We start from the raw sequence: 13,388 nt of genomic DNA, 5'->3' as shown, positions 1-13,388 counted from the left end.
GTATTTCTGTAGGGACAGTTTTATTAATAAGAATTTCGGAGAATGTCGAGTTTTTTGTATAAATGTTGGAATATCTATATGTTTATTTTCAACAATTTACTATTTAAATTAGAAAGTATTAATAATCGAAGATTCAGAATTCTTTCTACCATTACAACTCTTACAACCCTTTTGAAATTCAGTTCATTTCATAGAACAATCGGTTTTTCTAGGGCCATCGTTTGGAGAATTAAATTAAAATTAAAAAATATGATCGTTGGATTTTTTGAAAGGTACAAAAATTCAAATCAAAAGCAATTATCCTCAAAGTTCTACGTAAAGTTACAGTTCATGCCCCTAGGCTCAGACCATTCTACTTTTTTTGTTTTGGTCGGGTCTGCATTCAACAACTTCAGCAATTCCTCGTCTTCAAACCGTTTCGATGCACCAAGATGATCATTGTCCTTCAAATCGGAATCACCACTTTGGAATTGCCTTGACCATTTTTTACTGCTGGAGCATGTTCACCATAAACTTCCACAATTGCAATATGGCACCGACATATTTTTGAAGTTAAATGTCAAATGAAAAAATGACATATATGTCAAATCGAACGAATGCACAACAACATCTAAAACATCAACTGGACAATTTCAGCTCGCACACCTGGTATTGTGTATTGCAAACTATAGCCACATCTAAGATAATTATAGATGGTGGTGTGGGAACGACCATATTGTTGACGTAGGACATTATCTCAACCAATTTTCTCGTTTAATACTTCGGATATTATGTTATAGAGAAACGCAATTTCAGAATTGATTCTTTATTAGAAATTTCGTATGGCCCTGAAAAGAACCAATGGTGTACGTGTTTTAGTAGAAGCTGAAAAACACATATAAAAATAATACGCAAAATATAGCGCTAATTGTTATCTGATATCACACACTGCGGCTTATCCGCATCAGTTAGGCCCATGTTAGACTTAACAGTTTCCCCCGGGTCTTTTTGGTATGAGACATAGTTAATGGTGTTAGATAGCTGTTTCGCTATTAGAGGAAATTATCGCTACTATGTTGGTACGGATGCAGTCAGTTATGCCAATGTTTACTGATTTTTTCAGGATTTTAATGACTTCTGACACGTTTCCTCATACACAGACAATACAGATAAGCACCTTGTCTGATTTGCTGGAATGATTCTTAATCTTTCACCTTTTCCACATTACAATAAAAATCAGTACAAGAAATGGAGCACCATCTACAGGTTGAGGCTTATATATAGGTCGGACTCGATTATATATGATTCGATTATATACAATTTTGGACTCGATTAATACAGTTCGAATGTTTTTTTACATTTTTAATATGACTTATTTCAAGAAAAAAATGTAACCTTTCAACGTTAAGGTGAAGTTTAAGTGGCTATTATATGTACAGTGGGGTACAAACCGTGGTTTATGAAGATTTTGCTTGAATTTTCTTCAGGAATTGTTTTTCAGATATTGCAGCGAAATTAAGAGGGATAGAAGTTGTAGACGCTTACATAGTTTTAATTTATCTGATAGAAACAATCAAGTTGAGTTTTAAAATAAAATTAATAACAATACATTAATAGCAATACATAAAAATTCACCACGCAAAATAACTTCTAACCGTAGAGCACATAATTGCCCAGTGTTCATTGTTACATATTCTCCGAAAGAAGATAGGACTTCTACAATCCGTCAAAGATATAATGCTTTATGAAATGATCCGAAAAATGAACAACAATGTCTATGCTTTTCGAAAAAGAACGTACCTCCACGATCACAGAAAGTAGAATTTCCTATGTTGTGTAGCCTAAAGGGTTTTTTCTGTGCGAATATTTGAGGTGCTCTATTTTCGGTCCCGATTGTTTGATAGCAATTTGGAATTAAAAAAAAGGGATTTTTAAGAAAATGAAAAAAAACCTAACTTAAAATTGAACATAACATATAACTAGTTTTCAAATATTCACGAAACTACCATGTATATTCATGAAATGAAAATTACTTTATATTTTTAATATAAAACAGAGTTTCCTAGAAAAACTTTGCATCGAGACAATTCGTACAAGCCCAGGGTTGTTACACAAACACAAACCCTTAACATAAAATGAGTAATAAATCGAGCAAGAATGAAAATAGACAAAAACTGAACATTACAAGCTATTGCACAAAATCCAAAGTTTCTGCTGTCACCAATTCCAATTGTGTTTAGGAATCATATCATCCATTTGCAGTTTATTATCTTAGTGTCTTCTATTCTTTCGACCCATTCTATAACAATTGCTCAGCGCTTCACGCTCATTAAGACAGTCCATTAAATTCTGCAGACAAGAGCAGAATGATATCAGTCGCCATAAATCAGTCCGCATTTTATTATCCTCTACAAATGCCCAAACATTGTTACGAGTTTTTGAAGCACTTCTTCTGGTGCAGTGTGGAGAATTAAGTAAAATTTCGCGTTAGGAAGCACATGAAAATTAGGGAAGCCATTCTGTTATGCCGAAGCATAATCGAGATTACTTTTTCTCTGTGTCTTGCAGATAATTTGAGTGACTTGTTAGTACGGCGAAAACTGGGAAAAAATATCAGACACTAGTCAACTAAAATTTACTTCCCACAAATTATTGAAAAGTTACATTTACATTTACAACATAAAACAGAGAAATCGGTGCAATTTATGTTTTTTTTTTTGTGGAAAAGACGAAAATGCAAGTCAAAACGGCTGAATTTGGAATGGTGTTTAAGATCCCGATACTGTATAAGCCAAGCCAGGGAGGCATATTATGAATCCAACAAAATGGTTTAGAATTTATCAATCAAAACGGTGCATAATTGACCTAATTCGGATAATTCTAACTAAGCTTGATTATGTCTTGAAATTTATACAAAAAAGAGAATGAATAATTTCAATATTCATGAACCTCTTATGAAAATAGAAGATATTTATATCCAACTACGATAACTAATGAAGTGAATTGATTGAAAAACAATCATCATACAAATTATAGATAACAGTTCGGCTGAAAAGTTTATAGGTAACACAGTAAAACTGTTTTTTGCGTTTTTTGCAAAATTCAATTTTATTATTCAACATAATTGCCTTCCAGGGGGCGATACAGCGATTATAGCGATCTTGCAACTTTTCGATATCATTTTCATAGTGCTCGGATTTTCCTCAAAATAGGCCTCAGTTTCGGTAACCACTTCATCATCGGTATTAAATGTCTTGCCAGTGAGCATTCTCTTCAGGTCTGCGAACAGAAAATAGTCGCTGGGGGCCAGAAGCAATTCGAAGCCCAATTCATGCAATTTTGTCATCATTTTCATTGATTTGTGATTTTTCCATTTTTTTTTTTCACAATAGCAAAAGTTGCTTCACTATCGATGCTGTAACTCACGAACCAATCGACTGACTGCTATAATCTTGACACGTATCCATTGAAAGATGGTGCTTTGTGATAGGCAAGTAGATTTTTGCAAGAGGCGCCATCTAGAAGTCAGCTTTCTGAACTTTTCAGCCGAACTGTTAAGTCGGAGTAAGCTAGAATGTAACTATTCTTCTAAAATAGAAAGGGTCTACTCTTAATTGTCGACTAAAGTAAATAAATAATCCATTTTGAGTACGATGACAAGAAATGCTTCCCAAAAATTAGATACAAAAAATTACACTATATATTCATTCACTTTTCTCACCAGGCGATCGGTATAGCTTTTTCCTGTGATTCCACCGGGTGTTTCGCGTGTTGTTTGGTTAATTTCGTTCCGATCTGATATGTGCTGATCGCGCTCATCCGCGCTACCCGCCATTCATGGTGCAATGTATTTCCGCAATTACTACATCAAATCTTCCGCTAGCGATTTTTTTATGGCGCGTTCAGTTAACACTATCGTGAGCACGCTAACCGAAAAGCAGTTCCGGCGGCAGTGGAGGCACCACGGCGCACATGTTTACCATCTGTATTATAAATCGACATATTTTACGATGTTCGCTTCAGTAAGCGGATGAAATTGTGCGGAAATTGTTCGAAAATGCAACTGAAAGTTTTGATGGATTGCATGCTCGGTGTGGGGCTGCTGCTGTTTACCTTTGGTGGAATTGCACAGGTTGATTAATGCTAGCGCTAATTGCATTTATTGTTGGCATCGGATGATTTTGTTTGGTCACCAACAGGGAAAATCTGTGGTGGAAATCGACGACTATTTTCGGCAGTGCGGAGACGGAAAAGTCATTCCAGGTGTGGATCTAAGCGGACTAGAATCTCCCCAAGACGATGAAGGAAATTCATTGTTGCACGGAAGAATGGTTTACAAGAAAGCCTACAATCCACCAATAAAGGTAGATGAGCAAAGGCTTAAGACGGAATCATTTTTGGTAATTAAAATCATTCCCATCAGATGAAGATACACACCGAGCGCTTCAAGCAGGGATCATGGACAAGTGGTGAGATCTCCCGCGATGTGGACGACATATGTCCTCTGTTGATGAGCCGCGCCGAACCGTGGTACATTTTCACCAGTCTCATGAAACAGCAGGAGTGTCCTTACGAGGCCGGGGTGAGGAAAGAATCTATTGGCCGTCGGCAGGGTCTCATGTTTTCTGCTCGCTAATGTATTGTTTACTCGTTCGCACAGCACGTGGAAACGTTTGATATGGCAAAGGTTGGGGACATGGGACTAGACATACCAGAACACTTTGAAGGCGACTGGAAAATGTACGTGGATGTTACAACGACGCGGGATGACAAAGAAGTCACCGAATGTTTTATGATTGCTTTTTCTATCAAGGAGATCTGAGGGGGACGAGATTTCCTGCCAAGCTTTATTTATACAGGTTAATTAGGGCAAATACTGTTTCCGATTATATGTTATCTGTTATGTATGATAGTCAATATTGGTTTTGATGAAAAAAATAATTTACCATAATATTCGTTGAAATGTCACAGACAAATCAAAATCATTACTGATGCTAATGTTAAACCGTAACGTGCTCCTTCTTGTTGGATGGCACTAACGTTCACAGTGGAACTTTTGCCTTCTCAACATAGGTATTACAGGCGTCATTTTTATTAGTAGTACATAGTTGAGATTTCTATGCCGGATAACACGCCTTGAATGTAGTCTGGAGTGGCAAGCTCTAGAATACTCGTGATCACCGTGCAAGTCGGAAGAAATTTCTTTGACGAAAATGCCCCGGCCAGAACGGGAATCGAACCCGAACCCCCGGGCATGATAATGTGGGACGCTAACCACTCGGTCACGGGAGCACCGCTAAACGTTACAAATTTCTCGAACATCATCGAGTCTTTCTCATGGTGCGCTTGCATATCACAAGGCGTAAGACGCTCAGCAGCAGGGTTGCCAACTATAATTCTAAAAAACCCGAAAGAATTTAAATAAAAATCTGGATAAATCATGATAGTTCATATTCGGTTGTCCGAAAAGTTAATATCGATTTTTGGGAAAACAAAAACATCATTGATTTGAAATCACCAACTGAAGCCTCCGGATTCAAACAAAAGGTTACTAATTACACCAGAATTACAAGAACAACTTCGACTTTGATTTGATTTTTACAAATTTTGACAATGGTTGAGTGGTTGAAACTCTTAATGACAAAAAAATCTCGGATCATGAAACAATCGGTATGATCTTAAATTATTTTGTATCTGATGTTTCCGAGATTGAACGGAACAAATCAAATAAATGTTGGAACAAATATTCGAAACATACATTGCAAACTGTTTTACGAAACAAAATGATTGCCATTTGGGAACAAATCACACTTCATGACGTTGCCAAACAACTAGAAGAAGCACTTTGTTCTTCAATGAAACAAATAGTGACTGATAGAAAGGCTGGCATTCCAACATTAAGACAGATTGAAAATAAGCCTTGGTATAATGCCACGTTGGCCTCTATCAAAATAAAACGAGATCTACATCTGATAATAGCGAAACGCACTAGAAGCATTGACAAATGGAACACATACAGAATATGGAGAAATGTTCACGTGCGTGAGTTTAATAACTTTAAAAATAAATTTGTTCAATGTGAAATAAGTGCTGTTCAACATGATCCGAAAAAGCTGTGGAAAAAAAAATCAAAATGTTATGTAACCCGGGCGGTAATAATGAAATTGGAGTTGTTTTTGACGGTGATACGGACAGTGATATTAAAACAGCAGAAAAACTTAACATTTTTTTATGTCAAGTGTGCAAGAAATTCATAGAAGTATTGTTTCTCCATCGACACAACTAAATTTTACTTTCCCTATTCTGCCTTCACAAATGAGAAGCTTTAAAACCATTAACATGGAAATATTGAGGAGGCTGGTGATGGATTTAAGAAACTGTGCAGGAGTTGATAATGTTAGCAAAAAAGTGTTGGTGGATGCTTTTGATGTTATCAAAGAGCATCAATTATACATAGTAAATGAATCGATGCTCCGTGGCGAATTCTCGCATAGCTGGAAAAAATCTATCGTAGTACCTATTCCTCGAAATCGAAAATCATCAAAACCAGAAGATTGTAGACCTGTGAAAACCAATGTACGAGAAAATCTTAGAAATCGTAGTAAAGGAACAACTTTTGGAACATATAACGAGAAATGGGATACTGGTTGAAGATCAATCTGGATTCAGGAAACGCCATTCATGTGAAACGGCTCTCAATTTGTTGCTCTTGAATGGAAACAGGCTATCGGAAGTAAGAAAGTTGTTCTAGCCGTATTTATTGATTTAAAAAGAGCTTTCGAAACGATTGATCGGCGAAAGTTAATAGAATTGCTTTCCAGTTATTGTATATCAGGATCTGTAATAAACTGGTTTGAGCGTTACCTGTATGGCCGATAGTGACGTGAATTTATTTGCTGACGATACTGTGATATCTGTTGTGGAAGACACGAAATGAACCGTGAACTGCAACATCTAGATGACTGGTTAAAATTTGAAAAACTGAAATTAAACATTAACAAAACGAAGTACATGGTTGTATCAACACGTGTTGTTGAGTGCAACAACCTGACTATAACCATTGACGAACAAACAGTGGAGATGGCATCATCAATTAAATATCTTGGCGTTATTTTAGATGAAACGCTACGTTTTGACGAACACATAAACTACACAATAAAGAAAGCTATAAACGAAAATTCCAATATTCAATTATCTCCAAGATAACTCGTCCAGCTCAAACCTTTGTAGGGGAATGAGGTGGGACCATCATTATTAATACAATAACTATTGACTATAGATGCCGTATTGATAGGCTCCTTATGTTTGAAGAATTTAATGACTTTTGAGTCACCCTGTACTTCAGTAGAGCTAGTTCTGCGCGAATGGTATCTAATGAATTTGTCGTGAAATGTAGTTTATTCAATCTAATATATTGGACAAATCATGAGTTTGGACGTTTGTTCACATATTCTAGGAGAGGTGAACATATATTTTGTTTAATCTCAGCGATTGATTAGCATAGAAGTTACTTTGATGTTTGGGGGCAATGTGGTCAGAGGTGATTAACGACTTACAATGTTCAACGACTTTTTTTTTAAATTTTATTATAGTGCAACTCTAAATTAAGATCTCTACTGTTAACAAATGGACTGTTTGAAGCTTCTAATTGATCAGAAACGTTCGAAATTGGCCTACAGAAGAGGGTTTTTGTGTCATCAGGACAACGCAAGACCACCCTTTTCCGAGAGCTTGATTGGGATGTTTTAATGCATCCACCATATAGTCCAAACCTGGCACCAAGCGATTACCACCTTTTCCTCACATTGCAAAATCTCCTGAGTTATTTTTTTAGAAATTGGGATGAAGAGAAGATGGTAAAAATCTATTGCTATAGCTTTTCGCCAATAAGGACGAAGACCTCTATGATAGAGACATTATGAAGTTACCTTTAGAATGGCAACAAATTTTACAACAAAACGGTGCATATTTGACCCAAATCTGGCAATCTTAAGCATATTTAAAATTCCACCCAAAAGTGATGGATAACTTTTTTCGCAACCTAATATATGTTTGGATGCAAAACAATGTTGACTACGCCGTCGTCGATCAGGGCCTCAAACTTCACATCCTCATCGTGCACGGCATTGTCCTGGTCGATCAATTTCTTCAGAATCGAAACTATTCGTTTTTTCAACCGACAACGGGATATCAGCATTATCCATGACTTGACAATGGAATCAGCCGGACTCGTTTCAAGCCTCGGCTACTCGAAACATAGCATCCCTAATGTTGATTCGAACAATGTCATCGAACTCTCCTTGGCGTCCAAGAAGCCAAAGCATGAGCTTTTGCTTATAGTTTGATTTGATCATTTGAATAAAATTTTGGTTCATGAGCTGTAAGAAGGTGATGCATATTTTTTTCGATTTTCAAAAGATTACCCCTCCCTCCAGAGGACACGCGTCGATGTCTGGCTACGACACTGCAATATACAAATAAATCAGTGCAAATTATGCTTATTTTACGTTTACAGAGAGATTTTGTATGATTCGATCATCCGGATACGAAAAACCTTGTTCTGAAGAATAATCTTCAGAAGCTAACCTGCTAACTGTACTTGATTGACAAATCACAAACACAAATGTATTATATGGATATTTTATGGATAGAAAACATTAAAATTAACTCTTTCACATGAATGTAATTTTAAATTCCCAGAGGAACTGGCAGATTATTTTCAGTAACGATTAGATATTTCCACATTTTCCTCGATACTGGAAGCCCACTAGTGGTTAATACTAACTCGATAACCACCTGTTAATAGTACTTGATTGAAAAATATTTGGTCACAGTGTTACATGAATAGAAAACATTCAAATAAACTCTTTCACATGAATGTATTTTTAAATTCCCAGAGGAACTGGCTGATTATTTCCCAGCAATGATTAGATCTTTCCGGAACTTTCTCGATGCTGAATGGCATCCAAACGGAAAGAATTCTGCGCGTGTATGTGTGTGTAGCGGTTGCTTCGAGATCTTCCCGGGGAACAGTTTGTGGCATCACTCTCCTCCTGATGGATTCCCTTCTGGCCTAAGGTGCACAAACAGGCTCTTGGTGACACCGTTCATCCGCGCTTTCATGATAAACGAAGAGCTTCACCACAATAGCGACAACATGCTCCAATCGCTGTTCAATTAGAACTGAGTGGATTTCCGAGCGGCGCTTGGTGATTTCAATAGCCTGTTTTGAAAGCAATTTTAAGACTATTGAAACAAGTTTTTGGATCAAAAAGTAACAAGTATAGAACGCGTAGACATTTTATCTTTCGAATGAAGTGTTTATCATACCATTTCGTTCAGTTGTTTGGGAGCTATTAACGCTCAAAATCTCGGTCTCCGGCGTAACGCTTTCGTTTTCGAAACTTTGATTTTACACCCCGGTATAGAAATGAAAGACGTAGTCCTACGTCAAAACATCGCGAGAATGACCATTTCTCGAATTCTCGATCAAAGCCGTTAAAAAAGCTAAGAGACTGTTGTATCGGAACTGGGCCGATGCGCACGAGAGCAAATACAAATGGCAACTAAAACATTTCAAAAAAATAATAAGGGGTTGTATCTAGGACCCGACCGCATATTTTCGACGTAGAACTACGCAATTACATTATGCAATCCATTTGTTTACCACTTCGAATAAAATTTTTAAATGCATCGAAATTTGTATAATAGATTATGTTGTTCGTTACAAATAACTTTGATGAACGTCTTTTTGCGTTTGATATGATGCCTAGGACTACCAAAATATGTGCACAGAAGAATTATCAAACGATCATTGTATTTTACATTTCCCTCTGAAATTTTTGCACATCTCATGTTTACGTAGTTCTCGTACCGCGAAAGTTCATTCACCTCTAGTATCCGAAATGATGATTTTCTCAGGCTTCTCAGTTTAAAAATACGTTTTAGGGAAACATTTTCCGGTCTGCACAACGACAAGCGAGTACAAAAGTACTCAACACCAAAAATACTCCCGACTTGCATGTATTTGTAAAGCGGATTCCCTCAGACACATTAATTTTCGAGTCCGTGTTAGGGAAACACAGGATTTCCACAGGTACATCGATTTGGAAGTCTGTGTTGGGGAAACTGTAAATCTGGCCAATCATAACTTGGCAGTTAGGGCGTTTAGATAACGCTTGACATTTTACAGTTATTCAAATGTTCATCTCATGAAAAATAACATGTTATTAATTGTGATACACGCGTAGAAATATTTCCTATCAATCAATGCAAACATCTTTCCGATTTATTAAGAAATATTCGAGTTGTAAGTATTAGAAATACGGGTAGGGTTATCACACAAATCGGCAGAACAAATTTATGGGAAAAAATGAAGTTCTTCCAGTTTTCATGAATTTAAACCGTTTAGAGATTAGCGAATTGTGATGTATAGCATATCAAACAAATCTTAAAGAATTTCCGATTCGATATGCAAATCATGAGAATTCGTTCACAGTGAAATTAGTTATTAACGTTAACTTTATTTCATGAAAACGTGACCCGTTTTCTGATTTGGCACTCTTAATGAAAGACGTAATCCCAGGTCAAAAACTATGGATGGGTTATACATATGATATAACCGCAAGGTTGACGTAGGACTGCCATTGTATTAGTAATCATTTGTGTTTTTTTCAATTAGCAATAATCGTACCTCAGATGTTCCTCATTGGGTACGATATCGCTGCTGCGCAGAGCTATCTTTTCTATGTATGATTAATTTTTTGATTGAACTAGTGAATGAATGAAACAATTTACGAATTCGATTGCAAACAAATCCCAATTTAGGTCAATTCATGCATTATGGTAGTGGTTATCGCAGCAAATAGTTATCAACATTTTGCCTAATCATCAAACGGTATGCGTAGAAGTTCAGTGAGCTGGTGACATGAAGAGATATGCAATCTTGAATAACCGAGCCAAAGCGTTGCATTTGTACTCGCTTTCGTAAACAGTGCTAGCAAAACGAATTCCGGAGTGTAAAAATGCATGGGGGTATAAAAGTACTGCCGAGATATGCAAGGCCGATTTTCCAAACTTATAGGTTTCGGAATCTGTGTTGGGAAAACACATTCCGGTTTGCAAAAATGTAAGCGAGTACAAAAGTACTCGCAGCTTGCATCTCATTTGCAGTGCCAATTTCCCACGCTACATGGTTTTGGAATCCGTGTTAGGGATATATTCCGATTTGCAGTAACGCAAAAGAAGTGAAAAGTACCTACAACTTGCATCTATTTTGCAATGCCATTTTCCCAGGCTCCATGGTTTTGAAGTCTGTGTTAGGGAAACATTCATTCATTCCAGCGATGGTACCTCAATCGTCGCGCAATCATAACTGATTGGAATTTCGAGCGACACTCGCTTTTATACCGATTGATGTGATTTCAATAGCCTGATTTGAAAGCAATTTTAAGGCTATTGAAACAAGTTTTTGGATTGAAAATTAGTGGGTTATATCTATGATATAACCGCAAGGTTCACGTGGAACTACCTTAGCTGAGCAATCATTCGTTTGTATTGATTAAATTCTTGATTGAATGAAACAGTTTCCAAATTCAATTGAGTTCAATATATTTGCTCTGTGAGTGAAAAAAATGAACAAATGCCGTGTAAAGTCAATTCATTTATTGTGATTGATTGTTCTTCGTTACAAGTAAATTTAATGACGGACCTTTTACGTTTGGTATGATGACTAGAACAAAATATATGTACGGAAGAATTATCAAACGTTTGATGAACCAGCCTAAGGCTGAAAATCTTTCCAATAAAGACAAAAAAAAATTATCAAACGATTATTTTATTTTACATTTCCCTCTGAAGTTTACATCCCAAAAGTGTACATACTTCTCGAATCTCGAATTTGCTTGAAACTGGGAAGTTCATTCGCTTCTAGTGGCTGCAGAATTTTCCCAGGTTCCTAAGTTTAGAAGATTATGTTAGGACAGACATATTCCACTCTGCACAAAGGCAAGCGAGGACAAAAGTATTCGCAGTTTGCATTTATTTGCAGAGCCGATTTCCCCAGAAACCACGGTTTTGAAGTCTGTGTTAGGAAAACACATTTCAATCGGAACAAAAATACCCCCGATTTGTATGAATTCGCAATGCCGATTTCCCCACGCTTCATGGATTTGAAGTCTGTGTTAGGGAAACACATTCCAGTCGGAACAAAAATACCCCCGACTTGCATGAATTTGAAATACCGATTTCTCCAGGCACCTTGGTTTAGAAATCTCTATTAGGGAACACATTTCGGTGGGAACAAAAGCTCCCCCTACTTTCGTGTGTTCTTTTTCTTCTTTTTGGCTTTAAGAGGGTTTAAACTTTTCAGTTCACTCGCCTCTAGGCTCTTTCGTGTGCTTGCAATGCCGATTCCGCTGCTTGGTTTTAAAGTCTGTGTTAGGGAACATTTTTCGATGAGAACAAAAGTCCCCCTACTTTCATGTATTTGCAATGCCGATTTCCCCAAGGCTGCTTGGTTTTGATGGCTGTGTTAGGGAAACCGTAAATCGGGCCAATCAAAACGATGCAGTTAGAGCGTTTAGATAACGCCTAATATTTTAAGTTATTCAATTGTTTATCTAATGAAAAACAACATTTTGTTAGTTGCGATAGATGCGTAGAAATATTCCCTATCAAGTGATGCAAACATCTCTCCTATCCAGTACGAAATGTTCGAGCTATAAGCATTCGAAATCTTTCATTTTTTCCTGCATGTTCTGTGTTTAGGTTTTCATTTTACCCTCCATATATTCCGGTTAGACGTAGTTCCACGTCAAAAGTAACAAGCAGAGAACGCGTAGACATTTTATCTATCGAATGAAGTGTATATCATACCATTTCGTTCAGTTGTTTTGGAGCTACTAACGCTCAAAAACTCGTTCTCCGGCGTAACGCCTTCGTTTTCGAAACTTTGAACTTACACCCCAGTATAGAAATGAAAGACGTAGTCCTTTGTCAAAATGTATGGGTTAGCTTGAGATACGAGGATACATGTATAAAAGTCGGGGTCTAGTAGCGAGGAACATTCAGTATATTTCGAACCATGAAGCAGTTCGTACCACAAATGAAAGGAGAGATCACCAGAGAATCAAAATAATAACCATACGAGTTACATTGACAGCATCAAGAAAGTTGTTTGATGTTGTTGAAAGCGGACACGGTCTGTTGAGGTGAGAGTTAGAGGGCTAGAGACGAATTAACTGCAAAAATTCAAAGTCTCTATAATTCAACAACAAAAAGAAGAATCAGCAACATCAGCGGCAAAAGTGGTAAAATTTCCTGTCACAACAGATCGGATTCCCTCGTCTCCTTCCAAGGAAGGTTTATACGACGAGCAATCAGAAAAGTGAAGGAAAATGCGGGAAAGT

At 37.0% G+C, this 13,388-nt stretch overlaps 2 protein-coding genes and 1 pseudogene across 5 annotated transcripts in view; 1 reads left to right on the top strand and 2 right to left on the bottom strand.

Moving 5' to 3' along the window:
- LOC129780067 (connectin-like) overlaps nucleotides 1-13,388 on the bottom strand; it is a 710,069-nt gene that overhangs the window by 338,393 nt on the left and 358,288 nt on the right. The gene's annotated exons all lie outside the window — the stretch shown is intronic.
- LOC129780068 (uncharacterized) lies at nucleotides 3,989-4,966 on the top strand. Its single transcript, XM_055787973.1, has 4 exons — nucleotides 3,989-4,111; nucleotides 4,179-4,343; nucleotides 4,403-4,561; nucleotides 4,640-4,966. The coding sequence occupies exons 1-4, from the start codon at nucleotides 4,010-4,012 to the stop codon at nucleotides 4,799-4,801; spliced, it is 588 nt and encodes a 195-aa protein (XP_055643948.1). The 5' UTR covers nucleotides 3,989-4,009; the 3' UTR covers nucleotides 4,802-4,966.
- On the bottom strand, nucleotides 10,551-10,717 carry LOC129780913 (U4 spliceosomal RNA; annotated as a pseudogene).

The sequence above is a fragment of the Toxorhynchites rutilus genome, chromosome 3 (assembly GCF_029784135.1).
Source record: "Toxorhynchites rutilus septentrionalis strain SRP chromosome 3, ASM2978413v1, whole genome shotgun sequence".
NCBI classification, from domain to species: domain Eukaryota; kingdom Metazoa; phylum Arthropoda; class Insecta; order Diptera; family Culicidae; genus Toxorhynchites; species Toxorhynchites rutilus.
This window is presented reverse-complemented; position numbering and strand designations above follow the sequence as displayed.